Source organism: Chrysemys picta, chromosome 5 (assembly GCF_011386835.1).
Source record: "Chrysemys picta bellii isolate R12L10 chromosome 5, ASM1138683v2, whole genome shotgun sequence".
NCBI lineage: Eukaryota > Metazoa > Chordata > Testudines > Emydidae > Chrysemys > Chrysemys picta.
This window is the reverse complement of record NC_088795.1, coordinates 144,489,134-144,504,844: the sequence shown is the minus strand read 5'-3', so window position 1 is coordinate 144,504,844 and position 15,711 is coordinate 144,489,134. Positions and strand designations below refer to the sequence as shown.

The 15,711-nt window shown below is 51.3% G+C and overlaps 1 protein-coding gene across 1 annotated transcript in view; it reads left to right on the top strand.

Moving 5' to 3' along the window:
* Positions 1-15,711, top strand: part of LOC101938748 (retinol dehydrogenase 13) — a 48,028-nt gene that overhangs the window by 4,411 nt on the left and 27,906 nt on the right. The window contains exon 2 of the mRNA XM_065598479.1: positions 14,875-15,114. Within this exon, the coding sequence (XP_065454551.1) occupies positions 14,875-15,114 (240 nt within the window). The remainder of the gene's footprint in view (positions 1-14,874; positions 15,115-15,711) is intronic.

Below are 15,711 nucleotides of genomic sequence, written 5' to 3'. Positions count from 1 at the left end.
ATAAAGGGGGTCAAATGGGGTGTCTAGGACAAGGTTATGGTTTACTGGTTATGATTATGCTGTCTAGATGTGTGTATCAGTTTTGTAGTTGAAGTTATGAATATTGGCTCTATACTGTCTGTATGGCAAACTTATGCTATGCTTCTGGGTGACATCCCAGACAAGCTGAGATTAGCTCTGCCTAGCCTGCTTGATGGCCCATTAAGGACCATCAGCTATACAATGGACCCATTGAGAGAAGGCAGATACGCCTTGTACCTCAGCAAAGTATGCAGGGACTGGCCCATGTGACTCCAGACTCCATGTTGCTGTAATCTTCCACAGTAAGAACAAAGAGGTGATCTTACACCTGGAAAAGACTATATAAGGCTGATGCCTGATCTCCATCTGGTCTTCAATCCTGCTTCTTACCTCTGGAGGAACTTTGCTACAAGCTGAAGCTTTGAACAAAGGACTGAGGACCCATCCCAGCGGGGGATGTATTCCAGAGACTTGATTTGAACCTGCAGTTTATTCCATCGCTGCTGCAAGCCTGAACCAAGAACTTTGCCATTACTGTATGTAATTGATTCCATTTAACCAATTCTAACTCTCATCTCTATCTTTTTCCTTTTATGAATAAACCTTTAGATTTTAGATTCTAAAGGATTGGCAACAGCGTGATTTGTGGGTAAGATCTGATTTGTATATTGACCTGGGTCTGGGGCTTGGTCCTTTGGGATCAGGAGAACCTTTTTCTTTTACTGGGGTATTGGTTTTCATAACCATTTGTCCCCATAACGAGTGGTACTGGTGGTAATACTGGGAAACTGGAGTATCTAAGGAGATTGCTTGTGAGATTTGCAGTTAGCCAGTGGGGTGAGACTGGAGTCCTCTTAGTCTGGCTGGTGGTTTGCCTTAGAGGTGGAAAAAACCCCAGCCTTGGGCTGTAACTGCCCTATTTGAGCAATTTGTCCTGAGTTGGCACTCTCAGTTGGGTTCCGCCAGAACCGCATTGTCACAGTGGCGTAGTCGTGCTTGGATCCACAGAACCAGGTCAATTAAGCTTTGGGTCAGAACCCCACGCTATCCAAATTTGAATTTTGGGATTGAGAGTTTTGTTGGTTAAAGAGCTGCTGCAATGGCTGAGCAAAGAGCATATGAGGGACTTGGGAAAAAAGCCCTGGAAAATTTGTGTTTAGAAAAGAGGATAAGCTTTAGAAAGAAAGCTACAAAGGAAGAATTGAGAAATCTGCTAATAGCCAGTGATCAGGGGGCAAGAGCACAGCCCTTACCTGAGGCTGCAGAAGATGCAGAAAAAATTAGGATGCAAAGGGTGACAAGTCAACTGCAATTTGAGCATGAACAGAAGCTGGCAGATCTTCGATTGCTGGAGAAGCACAAAATAGCAGAGTTAGAAAGAGAGAGAGAGAAAGAGGCTGCTCAGAGAGAGAAAGAGGCTGATCAAAGAAAGAAGGAGGCTGAAGAGAGAGCCCGTAAGGGGCGTCTAGAGCTGCTCGCTGCTGAGCAGGAGACTCACAAGATGGAACAGGAGACGGCCAGACTTCAGCTCCAAGTAATGGAAGAGCGGAGAAAGTCATCCCCACCTGGTACTCCACTTCCCCCCCGCCATGAGAAAAACTGGGAAAGGATGTGTCCCATTTACAATGATACTGAGGATATAGAGGAGTTTTTGTCTACCTTTGAACGCCTCTGCAATCTGTACCAGATCCCTGAGGGTCAGCGAATGCCTGTCCTGCTAACCAGACTGACTGGAAAAGCCAGGGAGGTGTTTAATGACTTGGGGGAACAAGAAGCGTTAAATTATGAGCGGTTTAAGGATTCTGTGTTAAGGCGATTCAAGGTTACTCCTGAATCTTACAGAGTTAAGTTTAGAGAGTTTAAAATGCCTAAGGATTGTACTTTTGTAGAATGTGCTCATAAGCTGATGGGTTTTGTTAAAAAGTGGGTTATGGGAGCCAAGGTTCATGGGAGTTTTGAAAAACTGCTGGATTTAATAACTTTGGAACAGTTCTTAGACATTGTGCCTGACAATGTGAGAGCAGCTGTGTGTGACAGGGACCCTGAGTCAGTCCTACGGGCAGCAGAGATTGCCGATGCCCATACCCAAAACAGGGCTCGAGAAGGGTGTAAAACCCCGGGGAAAACTGATCACCAGTCTCCCCAGTTCAAGAGGAGGGAAGGATTTAAAAATAAACCTGACTCTTCTAAAGGAGTTCAAGGGGGCCCGGAGGGTAGGAACTCGCATCCCCAGCAGGTTACATGCTATCGCTGTTGTATGCTGGGCCACATGAGACCAGACTGCCCGACACTGAAGGGCAGCCCAAAACCAGCAACCCCAAATGCCACGGCCAATGCTAACCCTGTTGTTGTAAACTCACAGGCAAGCCACACAGAGCCCAGCATTGGTGCCCTGTGTGCAAATGCTGTTTCTGTGGTCTCTGAAGGATTTGACCTTAAAACTCACATTAAAGCTAAATATGGGGGAAATAATGCAGAGTTTATTAGCAGTGCAGAAGTGAATGGAGTGAGGTGTATGGCATGGAGGGACACCGCAGCAGATATTACTCTGGTTAAAGCAAGTCTTGTCAGGAAGGAAGATTATTTGCCAGGCGAAGATGTAACTGTTGTAGCCTTATCTAAGTATTTTGTCAGGGTGCCTTTGGCTAAAATCCACCTGAAATGGAAGGGATTGGAGGGCACCATGGTTGTGGGAGTAAAAGACATAATCCCTAAGGATATTATGATTGGAAATGATATTAAAGCTATGGTCAGTCAAGTTAATACAAACCAGGCACAAGAGAGGATTGATCCTAAGGTTGTGCCTATGGAGGGTTTCTCCAAAAGTTTGTCTTTGGAAAGTAGCTGTTTGGCTGTGAATGAAGTTTCTGAATGTCTATCTAATGTCTCAGAAGTAAATCTGGAATTAGATCAAGCGAAGGGAGAGGAGAACAAGGAGATTTTGGATGAGCCTAGGCAGTCTTGTGAGCTGATGGCTTTATCTAGTCAGCAGTTTGGGAAGGCAAGGAGAGTGGAAGATGAGTGCCCCTATACCTTATCTGTTTCCTGTGCGAAGAACAGTGACAATGAAGGAAATGTGCCTGTGTCTGTCAGGGGTGTTGACTTGCCTATGGAGGAAGCTACCCCAGTCTCCAAGCAGTTGTCTGTGAACAGCCCGGTGTGCTGGGACAAGGGAAATGAAATCCCAAACAGTATGTCTAGTAAAGGAAAATGCGTCTCCAACTCTTTTTTGTCTGTGGAGCAGACAGAAGGTGCCTTTCGGCCTGTGATGGTTGAGAGTAATTTAGTTGTCTCAGAGTTGGTTCTGGATTCAACCAAAGCCCAGGAAGGGAATGGTCCTAAGTTTGCATCTGCTGGGGAGAATGGCCCCGTAACTAGGTTGCATCCAGTTAGTGGCTTAGCAAAATCCCAGAGACCAAACAGTTCTGGTGCTTGTATTTTGCCTGTTGCTCATGTGTGGTTGGAGAAGGGTGTAACAACTCTGTCTGATCAGGGTGATACCCTAGCCAGGGCACAAGGAGAGCAGAAAGGTAATTTGGTTGTGTTACCTACGGACAGTTTAACAACTTGTAGCAAAAAGGAAAAAATTCCTAAGCTTGTGTGTGGCAAAGAGAAGGGAAGTATTTCTAACCTTTTATCTAGGAAGTCTATGGGTTCGCCTGAAAGGGGATTGTGTAGAGATCTGCCTGATGGGCCAAAGGTGATCCTGAATGTAAGTAAGACCCAGACAGAGTCTGTTGTTGCTCAGGAAAGTGTGCCTTTAGAGCAAGCCCTAGGTGAAGAGGGTAAGGGCAGAATTTCTGTGAGGGGTGAATTGCTGCTTAGAAAAGCTCCTGGAGAAAGGAATCCTCATGGTACTCGGTGCAAGCAGTTCCCTGCAATTGAAGGGTGTGAGGGTGATTTAATCAAGGAAGTTTCAGTTCCTAGCAGCCAAAAATTGTCTGTTGTGAAGGGATCCACTAACTTTCCTTGTAAAAGATCCAGTGTGGGTAGCTTTGAGAAGGTCTCAGAGGAAGTAAAAGTTGTTAAGGGATTGAGGCATCCCTATAACCAAGTGGCTGTGTGGGGCCAACTTGTTGGGGAGACAATGGTGTTGGAACAGGAATGTCTCCTTTCTGATTCTTTAAATGAGCAGTTTGTGCTTCAGGGTTTGAGGACAGATTTGGTTACTGATGTGTCAGAGCAGAGCAGTTTTATGGCTAAATGCTTGAGGATGCGGGGGAGAGGAAGCAAACTCTCACCCGCAGACTTTTTGGATTTGTGTGGTATCTCTTTAAGACAGAGTCCAGCCTTGGAGATGATAGCAGTTACGAATATGAAAACTGGTGGACTGGCTCTGGTCTGGGGTAGTGCAAATTACTTGCCTGGCTGGGAAAGGAAGGACTTGCTAATAGCTGTTAGCACAGAGGGCCCACCCCATCAGCCAGTGAATTCTGTTAAGCAAGAGAAATCAGGGTTTGATCCTGCAGGACAAGGAGGAAAGAGAAAACTGAATTTTGCAAAGGGAAGCCACAGGTTAACCCTAAAATGCCCAAACTCCAATGGTATTGAGCCAAAGGGGTGGCATGACAAACATGACTGTAGATGGACACTTGCAATGAACTTGTTGTTATTGCTAAATTTTGTAATTAATGTGTTGCTATTGCCACAAACGGTAAAAATATACAATGTGCCTAATCTTTTGGAGAATTCATTGAACATGTTAAAAGGAATACATGAAAACACACGTTATGTTAAAAGGCCTTGTTACACTGGGGTTTCACAGGCAATGCACATAAACAATATGGGAACTTTTCACAGGGGAGAGGACATTCCAGACCTAATGTGCTGTATGAAAAGGAAGACTGAGGCACACTACCATATTGCTTTCATGGCTAAATGCCAAGATTCCTGGACTATGAAGAACATTAATATCTGCATTTATTCGATGTTAATTGGGTTCCAAACATTGGCCCGAGCTTGTATGGATAAAGTAGCAGTTTTCTTTAGCTCTTGGCAAGATCACATGGCACATACAGGAACCATGCTGCCAGAGCAGATCCAATCCACTATTGTTCTAACTAAGTGTTACCTTGAGTTTGTAAAGAGGTTCAATCATGTTATTGAACATGACTTTGATGAACCATTTCTGTTATACACTGGTATGGCTTCTAACCCAATACTAGCTGTAGTGAGACAGAACCCAGGATGGGGAGCTCTTGGGATGCAGTCAGTGATGTTTGTGTCATCCCTTCCTGCATCAATTTTGCGTTGGGGGTGTGACGTTATTGACATAAACTGGGACCGTATAGATCATTGTTGCAACCAAGGTCCTGTAGTGGCACCCAAATCTTGTATAAAGGGGGTCAAATGGGGTGTCTAGGACAAGGTTATGGTTTACTGGTTATGATTATGCTGTCTAGATGTGTGTATCAGTTTTGTAGTTGAAGTTATGAATATTGGCTCTATACTGTCTGTATGGCAAACTTATGCTATGCTTCTGGGTGACATCCCAGACAAGCTGAGATTAGCTCTGCCTAGCCTGCTTGATGGCCCATTAAGGACCATCAGCTATACAATGGACCCATTGAGAGAAGGCAGATACGCCTTGTACCTCAGCAAAGTATGCAGGGACTGGCCCATGTGACTCCAGACTCCATGTTGCTGTAATCTTCCACAGTAAGAACAAAGAGGTGATCTTACACCTGGAAAAGACTATATAAGGCTGATGCCTGATCTCCATCTGGTCTTCAATCCTGCTTCTTACCTCTGGAGGAACTTTGCTACAAGCTGAAGCTTTGAACAAAGGACTGAGGACCCATCCCAGCGGGGGATGTATTCCAGAGACTTGATTTGAACCTGCAGTTTATTCCATCGCTGCTGCAAGCCTGAACCAAGAACTTTGCCATTACTGTATGTAATTGATTCCATTTAACCAATTCTAACTCTCATCTCTATCTTTTTCCTTTTATGAATAAACCTTTAGATTTTAGATTCTAAAGGATTGGCAACAGCGTGATTTGTGGGTAAGATCTGATTTGTATATTGACCTGGGTCTGGGGCTTGGTCCTTTGGGATCAGGAGAACCTTTTTCTTTTACTGGGGTATTGGTTTTCATAACCATTTGTCCCCATAACGAGTGGTACTGGTGGTAATACTGGGAAACTGGAGTATCTAAGGAGATTGCTTGTGAGACTTGCAGTTAGCCAGTGGGGTGAGACTGGAGTCCTCTTAGTCTGGCTGGTGGTTTGCCTTAGAGGTGGAAAAAACCCCAGCCTTGGGCTGTAACTGCCCTATTTGAGCAATTTGTCCTGAGTTGGCACTCTCAGTTGGGTTCCGCCAGAACCGCATTGTCACACCCCCCTTACTGTCCGTCTGGGCTTCCCTCTCTGGGTCAGACACTCCTGTCCCCCCTTACCTTCCGTCTGGGCTTCCCTCTCTGGGTCAGACACTCCTGTCCCCCCTCACCTTCCGTCTGGGCTCCCCTCTCTGGGTCAGACACTCCTGTCCCCTCTTACCTTCCGTCTGGGCTTCCCTCTCTGGGTCAGACACTCCTGTGTCCCCCAAAAGGGAAGGTGACCCTGATCCAGCTATGGGCTCACAGCTACCAGCTATGACAGACCCGTCACTGGACAGCAAAATCATCCCCCCTCCCCCACTCAGGTTGGGCTTGCTTCCAGCTATAGAGACCTTGGGGTCTGTTCCCACCGCAGCAGTCACCAGGACCCCAACTTCCATCTCCAGGATACATGTCTCTGTGCCCCTCTTCCACCCCATAACAGCCAGTTCGTGCTTCTGGGTCTCTATTTGTGCTTCTCTCTGGGCCTCAGTTTCTTTCTTTTAAGTGCAGGGCTTGCTGGCTCTCGCTTTCCTTCTTAGCAATGTGCAACCTGTGCAGTTCTAGCTTCTTCTGAGCTTCACTCTCACCCATTTTGCCAATTTTCTGCCTCTATTTCCCTTACCTGAAATAAGCAAACAGAAAATAACAAACCAGTAACTACTTGGTCTGTTCTCCGGCCACCACACTTAAAACTCACTTAAAATCACCACCAGTGTCTCAAAGCAATCAGCTGTGCACTGACCCTGCTTGGCTACGCCACTGTGTTGTCCCACAAACTTATACAGGATCGTTTTAGGGGTCAAGGCAAAGATGCCACATTTATTATTAATCTGTAACTATTAACAAATACCTCAATGCTTATACACATACAGTCACACACACACACACACCAAAATGTTCTGCAGCTGCTGGATAGTTACCAGTCCTGAGTGTAGTTTGAGTTCGCAGCTTGGGATCGTAGCTCGTGACAGCTAACTGGCCAGGAGAGCTGAGCACGAGGGGGAGCCGGGTCTCTGTCGGGCGCGCACCGATGCTCCTTGATGTTGATAGCAGAACGTTACCCAAAGTCTCTCATCTCACCCTTCCTTTTTTATAGGAGTTTTTGGATTCAAAGTCTCTAGGTCTCGCTGTGTCACGCCGCCTCTGGGTTTGACTTGATCACCCGTCAATTGCAGGCGTGACTGTCAGCCTGGGACCTGGCTTTGATCTTCCTTCTGTTGTTTCTTTTTAAGGTGGATGCTTCTTGCTTGAGTTAGGGCTGTTGTCTAGTTCTTCAGCCCTTGGTATTTGAACTTTATCTCATCAGGACTGGCTGGTGCTGGAGGTTGATTCTATCACCCATACATCCCTCATTCACACATCTTAACTAGACTAATAAAGTTACAGCAGGGTTTGCAAAAATGAAGGTTGCAGCAAGCCCTTACAAAATGGAGTAAGCATTTTAAAATGGGGTTTGAATTACAATATAGCACAGAAGTTACAATGTAGGCAAAATGGCAAGTGTAATGAAAGTTACAATGTAGCAAAATGGCAAGTGTAATGAAAGTTACAATGTAGTAACAGAAGTTACAATGGTACAGTGGATAACTTAAAAACAATTTCATTCACATTGGTTCTACAACTGTGACGGGTTTGGTCACAAAGATCCCCTTGGGACTGTCACCTGACGTGCTGGAATTATCTCTGAGCCCGTTTTCCCTACCAGCTTGGGACTCCAGAACCCTGCCTTGTTGAGCCAGACACGCCAGCCTGCTGCAACCCAGACCCAGGTCTGGTTCACACCCCCAAAGTTGCAGACTTTAACCAAAAACTGCTCAGCAGATCACCTATCTCCAGCACCCAGACACCCAGTTCCCAATGGAATGCAAACTCCAAATAAATCCGTTTTACTCTGTATAAAGCTTATACAGGATAAACTCATAAATTGTCCACCCTCTATAACACTGACAGAGAGATGTGCACAGCTGTTTGCTCCCCCAGGTATTAATCACTTACTTTGGGTTTACTAATAAACAAACGTGATTTTATTAAGTATAAAAAGTAGGATTTAAGTGGTTTCAAGTAATAACAGACAGAACAAAGTAACTCACCAAGCAAACTAAAGCAAAAACATGCAAGTCTAAGCCTAATATGTTAAGAAACTGATTACAGGTAATATCTCACCCTCAGAGATGTTCCAATAAGCTTCTTTCACAGACTAGACTCCTTCCTAGTCTGGGCCCAATCCTGTCCCCTGGTACAATCCTTGTTAGTTCCAGCTCAGGTGGTAGCTAGGGGATTTCTCATGACTGCAGCCCCCTTTGTTCTGTTCCACCCCCTTATATAGCTTTGGCCCAAGGTGGGAATCTTTTGTCTCTCTGGGTCCCCACCCCTCCTTCTAAATGGGAAAGTACCAGATTTAAGATGGATTTCAGCATCATGTGACATGATCACATGTCCTGTGAGACCCCCAACCTCCATTCTTTCTGGGCTGGCCTACATGAACACAGGAAGGTTTGCAAGTAAACAGAGCCATTTACAACCAACTGTTCTAGTCACTGGGAGCCATCAAGATTCCAAACCACCATTAATGGCCCACACTTTGCATAATTACAAAAGTACCTCAGAGTTATAGTTTATATTCCTAGTTTCAGATACACAAGTGATACATTCATACAAATAGGATGACCACACTCAGTAGATTATAAGCTTTGTAATGATACCTCACAAGAGACCTTTTGCATGAAGCATATTCCAGTTACATCATATTCACACTCATTAGCATATTTCCATAAAACATATGGAGTGCAGCGTAATAAACCCCTTAATGAATTGCCTGTTAAGATTTGCAAAGCCCAAGAATCGCTGACTGCCCGGCACATTAGATGGTGCCTTCCACGCTGGTTGCTGCTCTTCTGTGAGGTCCGGGTTAGTTCTGCTGGGGACGTGATGTAACCTAGGAACTCCACTGTGTCCTTGTCAAATTCACACATTTCGGGCTTGGCACAGAGTTCGTTCGGACAAAGTCTATCTGGAACGATACATACATAGTGGTCACGGAGCTCTTGATTTGCAGAGAAGATGAGAACGTCCTCTAGATGACCATGAACTGATCAAGGATATCCCTAACAATGTCATTTGTAAAACGCTGGAAGGTAATGGGAGCATTACAGAGGCCAAACAGCACGAACAAATATTTAAACTGGTCGTACTTTGTTCAGCGCGCTCTTGGAGTCATCCCCTTGTTGATTCTGACCACGTTATATGCTCCATCCAGGACTAAGTTTGTGAAAAGGAGTCTCTGCAGGAAGTCATTAATAAGGGGACGGAGATAACGATTGCATTCTATGATTTGATTTAGCGGCAGGTCTTCGATGCAGGGTTGGAGAGAACCATCCTTCTTGGCTACCAGAATATAGAGGCACCAAGGTTAAATTCCTTCCGCAGGTTTTCCTCTAGCTATTCCCAGGGGGCTTGGAGCTGTGGCTCAGAGAGAGCGTAAATGCATCCGAAGGGAACCTCTGTTCCCGGGCCGAGTTCACCAGGGCAGTTGTATGGCGGTGGGGTGGTAGGGGGTCTGACTTCAGTCTGTCAAACACCTGGGCAAATTCCAGGTATTTGACAGGAATCTTCGGTGTGGCTGGCTGCTGCTTGCCTCTCCTGGAGTCTCGGGGCTTGGCGTGAACCACAGAGCATGGCCGACTGTGGACGGGGGCTCGGGAGGCATTCTCGTTGGCACTGAGCAGTGATTACCAGCCGATTAGGGAGTCATGGGCGACAAGCCAAGGGGCACCAAGGACAACTGGTGACTGCGGGGCACAGATCACCCTGAACTGCATGATTCCCCGTGGCCGCTGCTGGTGATGACCTCCAGAGGTGCTGTTTGATAGGTGACGGGCCCCGAAGAGAGAAGTGACCCCTCAATTGTCTGAACGAGCTGAGGGGAGTCCTGGGGGGCGGGGGGAGGAAGCCGATGACCCTTGACAATTTCTTGATCAATGAAGCTACCAGCTGTGCCCGAGTTGACCAATGCCGCCAAGCGGAGGCTGGGCATTGCAGGGTGCTGAAAGGGAGGTCAGACGAAGTGGAGTGGTGCTCTGGTTAGGGGTGTTAGGATTCCAGTGGGGTGGCTCACGGTGTGGTGGAGTGAGGTACTGACCCAGCTCCGGCCCTGCTGCTGGACCTGGGTCCTAGAGTTGTCTGACCCAGAGGGGCAGAGGTTCTTGGCTGGGCAACCCACTGCAAAATGCCTGGATTCCCCACAGTACAGGTAGAGTCCTGGAGTTCGGCGCCAGTCCGTTTCATCGGCGGAGAGCTGGGGTGGAACTTGGTCACTCTGCGTTGGCTCGGGGTCTGGCAGAAGGAGCCGGTTCAACAGGGGTTGGCTGATGCACGGCTTTTCCTGCCCTCGTTCTGTTAGTTGGTTGCCCTTGGGGGGAGGGAGAGCTCAGTGGTTTGAGCAGTGGCCTGCTAAACCCGGGGTTGTGAGTTCAATCCTTGAGGGGGCCACTTAGGGATCTGGGGCAAAATCAGTACTGAGTCCAGGGGGCTGGACTCGATGACCTTTCAAGGTTCCTTCCGGTTCTAGGATATCTCCATTCATTTATTTATTTTAAGCCCCCACTCCCGCCCCGCCTCCAGGGCTCGAGCACCCACAGAGTCGGCACCTATGGGAGCAGGGCTCCTGCTGTGGTAGTTCCAGAAGAGACCTCCACATCATTCAGCCTGCACCCTTCCTACGTCTGATCTTTTCTGGGTGCTCGAACTGCAAGCGGCCAGGGCCTTGGCAGCCTACCTAGGGGTGGAGCAGGACCTTGCCTGGCGCCTGTGGTGGAAGCCCAGAGAAATGCCAAGTGTAGATTCAGGAATCAGGCGTCAGTCCCAGGGTGAAGCTGGTGTCAGAGCTGGAGGGCCAAACTGAAGGGCAGATCTGGAGTCAGAAGCCAAAGCCTCAGCCAAAGGGTCAGAGCTGCAGCCAGCAGTTGGAGCCAGGAGTCAGAAACCAGAAGGGAGCAGGACCAGCTCACTTTCCCTGCCTCCAACTCCCAGCCCCAGAGGCTCTGTCCTCACCCCCCCTCTCTGGACCTCTGCCCCCTTTGGCCCTCTGGGAAGCTTGGAGCCTCCACGGGCAGCAGGTGGGGAGGGGACCCCTATGGCTGATTGCCGAATTCAAGAGACCCTCCGTGGAGCAGCCACCCTTGTGACGTTGTGTACCTTGGGGGAACTCTCTGCACCCCCATGTTCGTCCTTATAATACGATTGTGGGGTGTCCAATGCAAAGTTTGTCATGTCGGGTGTCTTCGGAAGGCTCCTGATGCACTGAGCATTGTTGTTATAGAGACGTTATAGTAATCGTTGTTATAGGTTGTAATTTCATGTATATAGTTATGAAGCTGAAAATGTGTCCTTATGGCTTAAAACAAGCCCAGGCAAAACTCTCCAAGAGCAGAGGGGCAGTTCACACCTCATCAGGGCATGTATGGGACAAACCCAGCCCAGCCTCACAGGAACAAAGGACACTGGCCTAGGCAGCAACAAAGGATCTGTTGGACTCTCAAGTGAGTGACCCCCCTTCCCTGGGTCAGTTTGGGACTGCGATGAGGTAATGCTCCCCTGACTCGGGGGGGGGGGGGGGGCAGAGCCAAGAGGGAAGAAGGAACATGATAAAAGGGAGAGACGTTTGCCAGGCTCTTCCTCTCTCTTCCACCTCCATCTACAGACACCACCACCAAGCGACAGAAGCGCTGATCAAAGGGGAGAGCCTGGCTGAAGGGCAACCAGGCAGCCTGTGGTGAGAAGCATCTATGTTTGTAAGGGCATTGAAAGTGTTCAGATCAGCTTAGAATGTGTTTTGCTTTTGTTTCATTTGACCAAATCTGACTTCTTGTGCTTTGACTTATAATCACTAAATCTATCTTTAATAAATGTAACAGAGGGTCCTGTGGCACCTTTGAGACTAACAGAAGTATTGGGAGCATAAGCTTTCATGGGTAAGAACCTCACTTCTTCAGATGCAGTCTTGCATCTGAAGAAGTGAGGTTCTTACCCATGAAAGCTTATGCTCCCAATACTTCTGTTAGTCTCAAAGGTGCCACAGGACCCTCTGTTGCTTTTTACAGATTCAGACTAACACGGCTACCCCCCTGATACTTTAATAAATGTGTTTGTTTGTTCTACCTCACGCAGTGTGCTTGGTTTGCAGTGTGTCAGAGACTCTCCTTGGGATAACAAGCCTGGAACATATCAATTTCTTTGTTAAATTGATGAACTCATATAAGCTTGCAGCGTCCAGCGGGCATATCTGGACACTGGAAGGGTTGCGTCTGGGACCGGAGATAATGGCTAGTGTCATTCGCTTGCAGAATCCAAGGAGCAGTTTACATGCGAGAGGCTGTGCGTGAACAGCCCAGGAGTGGGGGCTCTCACAGTGAGCAGGGTCAGGCTGCCTCCCAGAGTCGAGGATTGGAGGGACCTCGCAGATCACCGGTCCAGATAACACCAGGGGCACATCGCCCCCCACCCCTGTCTCTGGACCTCTGCCCCCTTTGGCTCTCCGGGAAGCTTGGAGCCCCATGGGCAGCGAGTGGGAAGGGGACCCCCCCCTCTGATTGCCAAATCTGAGAGACCCTCCGTGGAGCAGCCACCAACCTGCTCTGCCCTCCCCCGACCCGCCTGAGCCTGTGAGTGCCGAGAGGAGGGGACGCCCCGGCCATCATGCCGCTGACACAGCATGTCCCCCCCGCCACCGTTCAACACCCCGTCCAGCAGGCGCTGAGCACGGCCCGGGACAGCGGGGACGGGCGTGGGGCGAGCTCACTGGCAGCAGAATGGGGGGCGAGGGGGCTGGCTGCCCTCCAGCGATTGCCTCATGCCGGGCCCAGCAGGGGGGTTTGAGGAGGGAGGTTTGGGCAGCTGCGGGCTGGGGTGCGCCGGAGACGTTGAGTGAGGAGCCGGGGCAGGGAGAGGCGCGGGGGCGGGGGGGGGCAGGCAGTGAGTGGGGCGGGGCGGAACGGTTGAGGGAGAGAAGGCAAGTAAAGTTCAGGTGACGCAGTGAATACCCACATAGTGAAACCCCCGCCCTCCCCGAGACCCCGTCCGGCCGTCCTCTCCCTGCCCTTGTCCCCCGGGACCCCATCTGGCTGTCCTCTTCCCCGCCCCCCAGGGCCCCGTCTGGCTGTCCTCTTCCCCTTCCTCCTCCCCCCGGAGCCCTCTCTGGCCATCCTCTCCCCCCTTCAGCCCCCCAGGGCCCCATCTAGCAATCCTCTTCCCCTGGAGCCCTGTCTGGCCATCCTCTCCCCCCACCCAGGGGTCCCGTCTGGCCGTCCTCTCCCTAGCCCTCAGCCCCTCCGGGGCCCCGTCTGGCCACTCTCCCCCTCCCCGCACTGAGCCCAGGCCCCATGGAGCTGAGTGCTGCCCCTCGCAGGCAGGACAGGCAGGGGGCCCAGGTCCCCAGAGCCAGCACTGAGACCCCTCTGCTCCTTGGGTCAGAGGCGTCCTCCCATAGGTGCCGACTTCCCTGCTTTCCTCTGGGTGCTTGACCCCCACTCCACCCCTGGCCCCGCCCCCAGTCCACCCCTTCCATGAAGCCCCGCCCCCTCCCAACTCCCAGTCCAACCCCTTTCCCAAATCCCCGCCCCGGCCCCGCCTCCTCCCCTTCCCTCCCGGGGCGTGCTAACGCTGCCAAACAGCTGTTTGGCGGCGGCCGGGCGGGAAGCGCTGGGAGGTAGGCGGAGGAATGGGGATGCGGCGCGCTCAGGGGAGGAGGCGGAGGAGGGGAGGGGAGGTGGGGCAGGGAACTTGGCTGCCGGTGGGTGCAGAGCACCCACTAATTTTTCCCCATGGGTGCTCCAGCCCCGGAGCATCCATGGAGTGGGCACCTATGCGCAGACTGCTCCACGCAGTGCGAGTCGATCAGTGCCACTGCTTGGCCCCTCTTAGCAGCCAGCCCTGCCGCTGGGCCTGGGGGAGGCTGTTCCTACGGGCAGGGCATCCAGGGCCCAACTTTCGCCCGTATCTTGTGTTCTGAGGCCTTGGCTTTTTCCTTCCCTCGCTGCGGCTAATACCCTCTCCCAGACCCTTCCCTATCTCCCGTCCTGCCTCCTCCTCTCCAACTGCCCACCCCAGAGAGCCCCCGAGGCTGCTCTGCCCCACTTGCCTCCCTAAGTACGTCCTGCCCTCCTACGAACCTCCCCCAGGCTGCCCCTTCCCCACCACCTCCCGTGGTCACCTTGGGGTCTGCAGGACTCCAGCTGCCATTGCTCCAGCCTGGCCGCTGCTGGAAGCCTCTGCTCCTACCTGTCTGCTTCCCCCGGGCTCCCTCTCCTTCCTGCCCCCTGCCCCGGCCCCTCCTCTCAACCCTCCTGCAAACCCAGTTCTTCTGCGATACCCCCGCGGCGTGTCCCCCACCTGCTCGCTCTCGAGTGACCGGGGAGGGGCGGATGTTGGCAGGGGCGCGGCAGAGCGATGTCGGGCACTGGGGCAGACAAAGGGGCTGAGTTCTGGAGGGAGAAGGGGAAGTTAGAGCGTCACCATGTGACGCGGGCCTGTGTCCACAGGGATCGGGAAATACGTGGCCTTGGACCTGGCCCGCAGGAACGCCCGCACCATCCTCGCCTGCCGCAGCAGAGAGCGGGGGCAGGCAGCAGTGGAGGAAATCCAGAGGGCCACCGGGAACCCAAATGTGCTTCTGAGGATTGTGGACATCAGCAACATGGCCTCCGTCCGGCGCTTTGCCAAGCAGATCCGGCAGGAGGAGAAGCGACTGGACATCCTGGTCAATAACGCCGGAGTCACAGGTTGGTGGCGTCGCATAGGGATGGGGACAGGCCTTCAGCAGAGTGTGCCCAGCCCCTGCCAGCAGAACCCCCCTGCCCTGTGCCACACGCCAGCCACCTCTGCCCAGCCCCTGCCAGCAGAACCCCCCTCCCCTGTCCCACACGCCAGACACGTCTGCCCAGCCCCTGCCAGCAAAACCCCACTCCCCTGTGCAACACGCCAGCCACGTCTGCCCAGCCCCTGCCAGCAGAACCCCCCTCCCTGTGCCACATGCCAGCCACGTCTGCCCAGCCCCTGCCAGCAGAACCCCCCTGCCCTGTGCCCACATGCCAGCCACGTCTGCCCAGCCCCTGCCTGCAGAACCTCCCTCCCCTGTACCACACGCCAGCCACGTCTGCCCAGCCCCTGCCAGCAGAACCCCCCTCCCCTGTGCCACACGCCAGCCACGTCTGCCCAGCCCCTGCCAGCAGAACCCCCCTGCCCTGTGCCACACGCCAGCCACGTCTGCCCAGCACCTGCCAGCAGAACCCCCCTCCCCTGTGCCACATGCCAGCCACGTCTGCCCAGCCCCTGCCAGCAGAACCCCACTCCCCTGTGCCACACGCCAGCCACGTCTG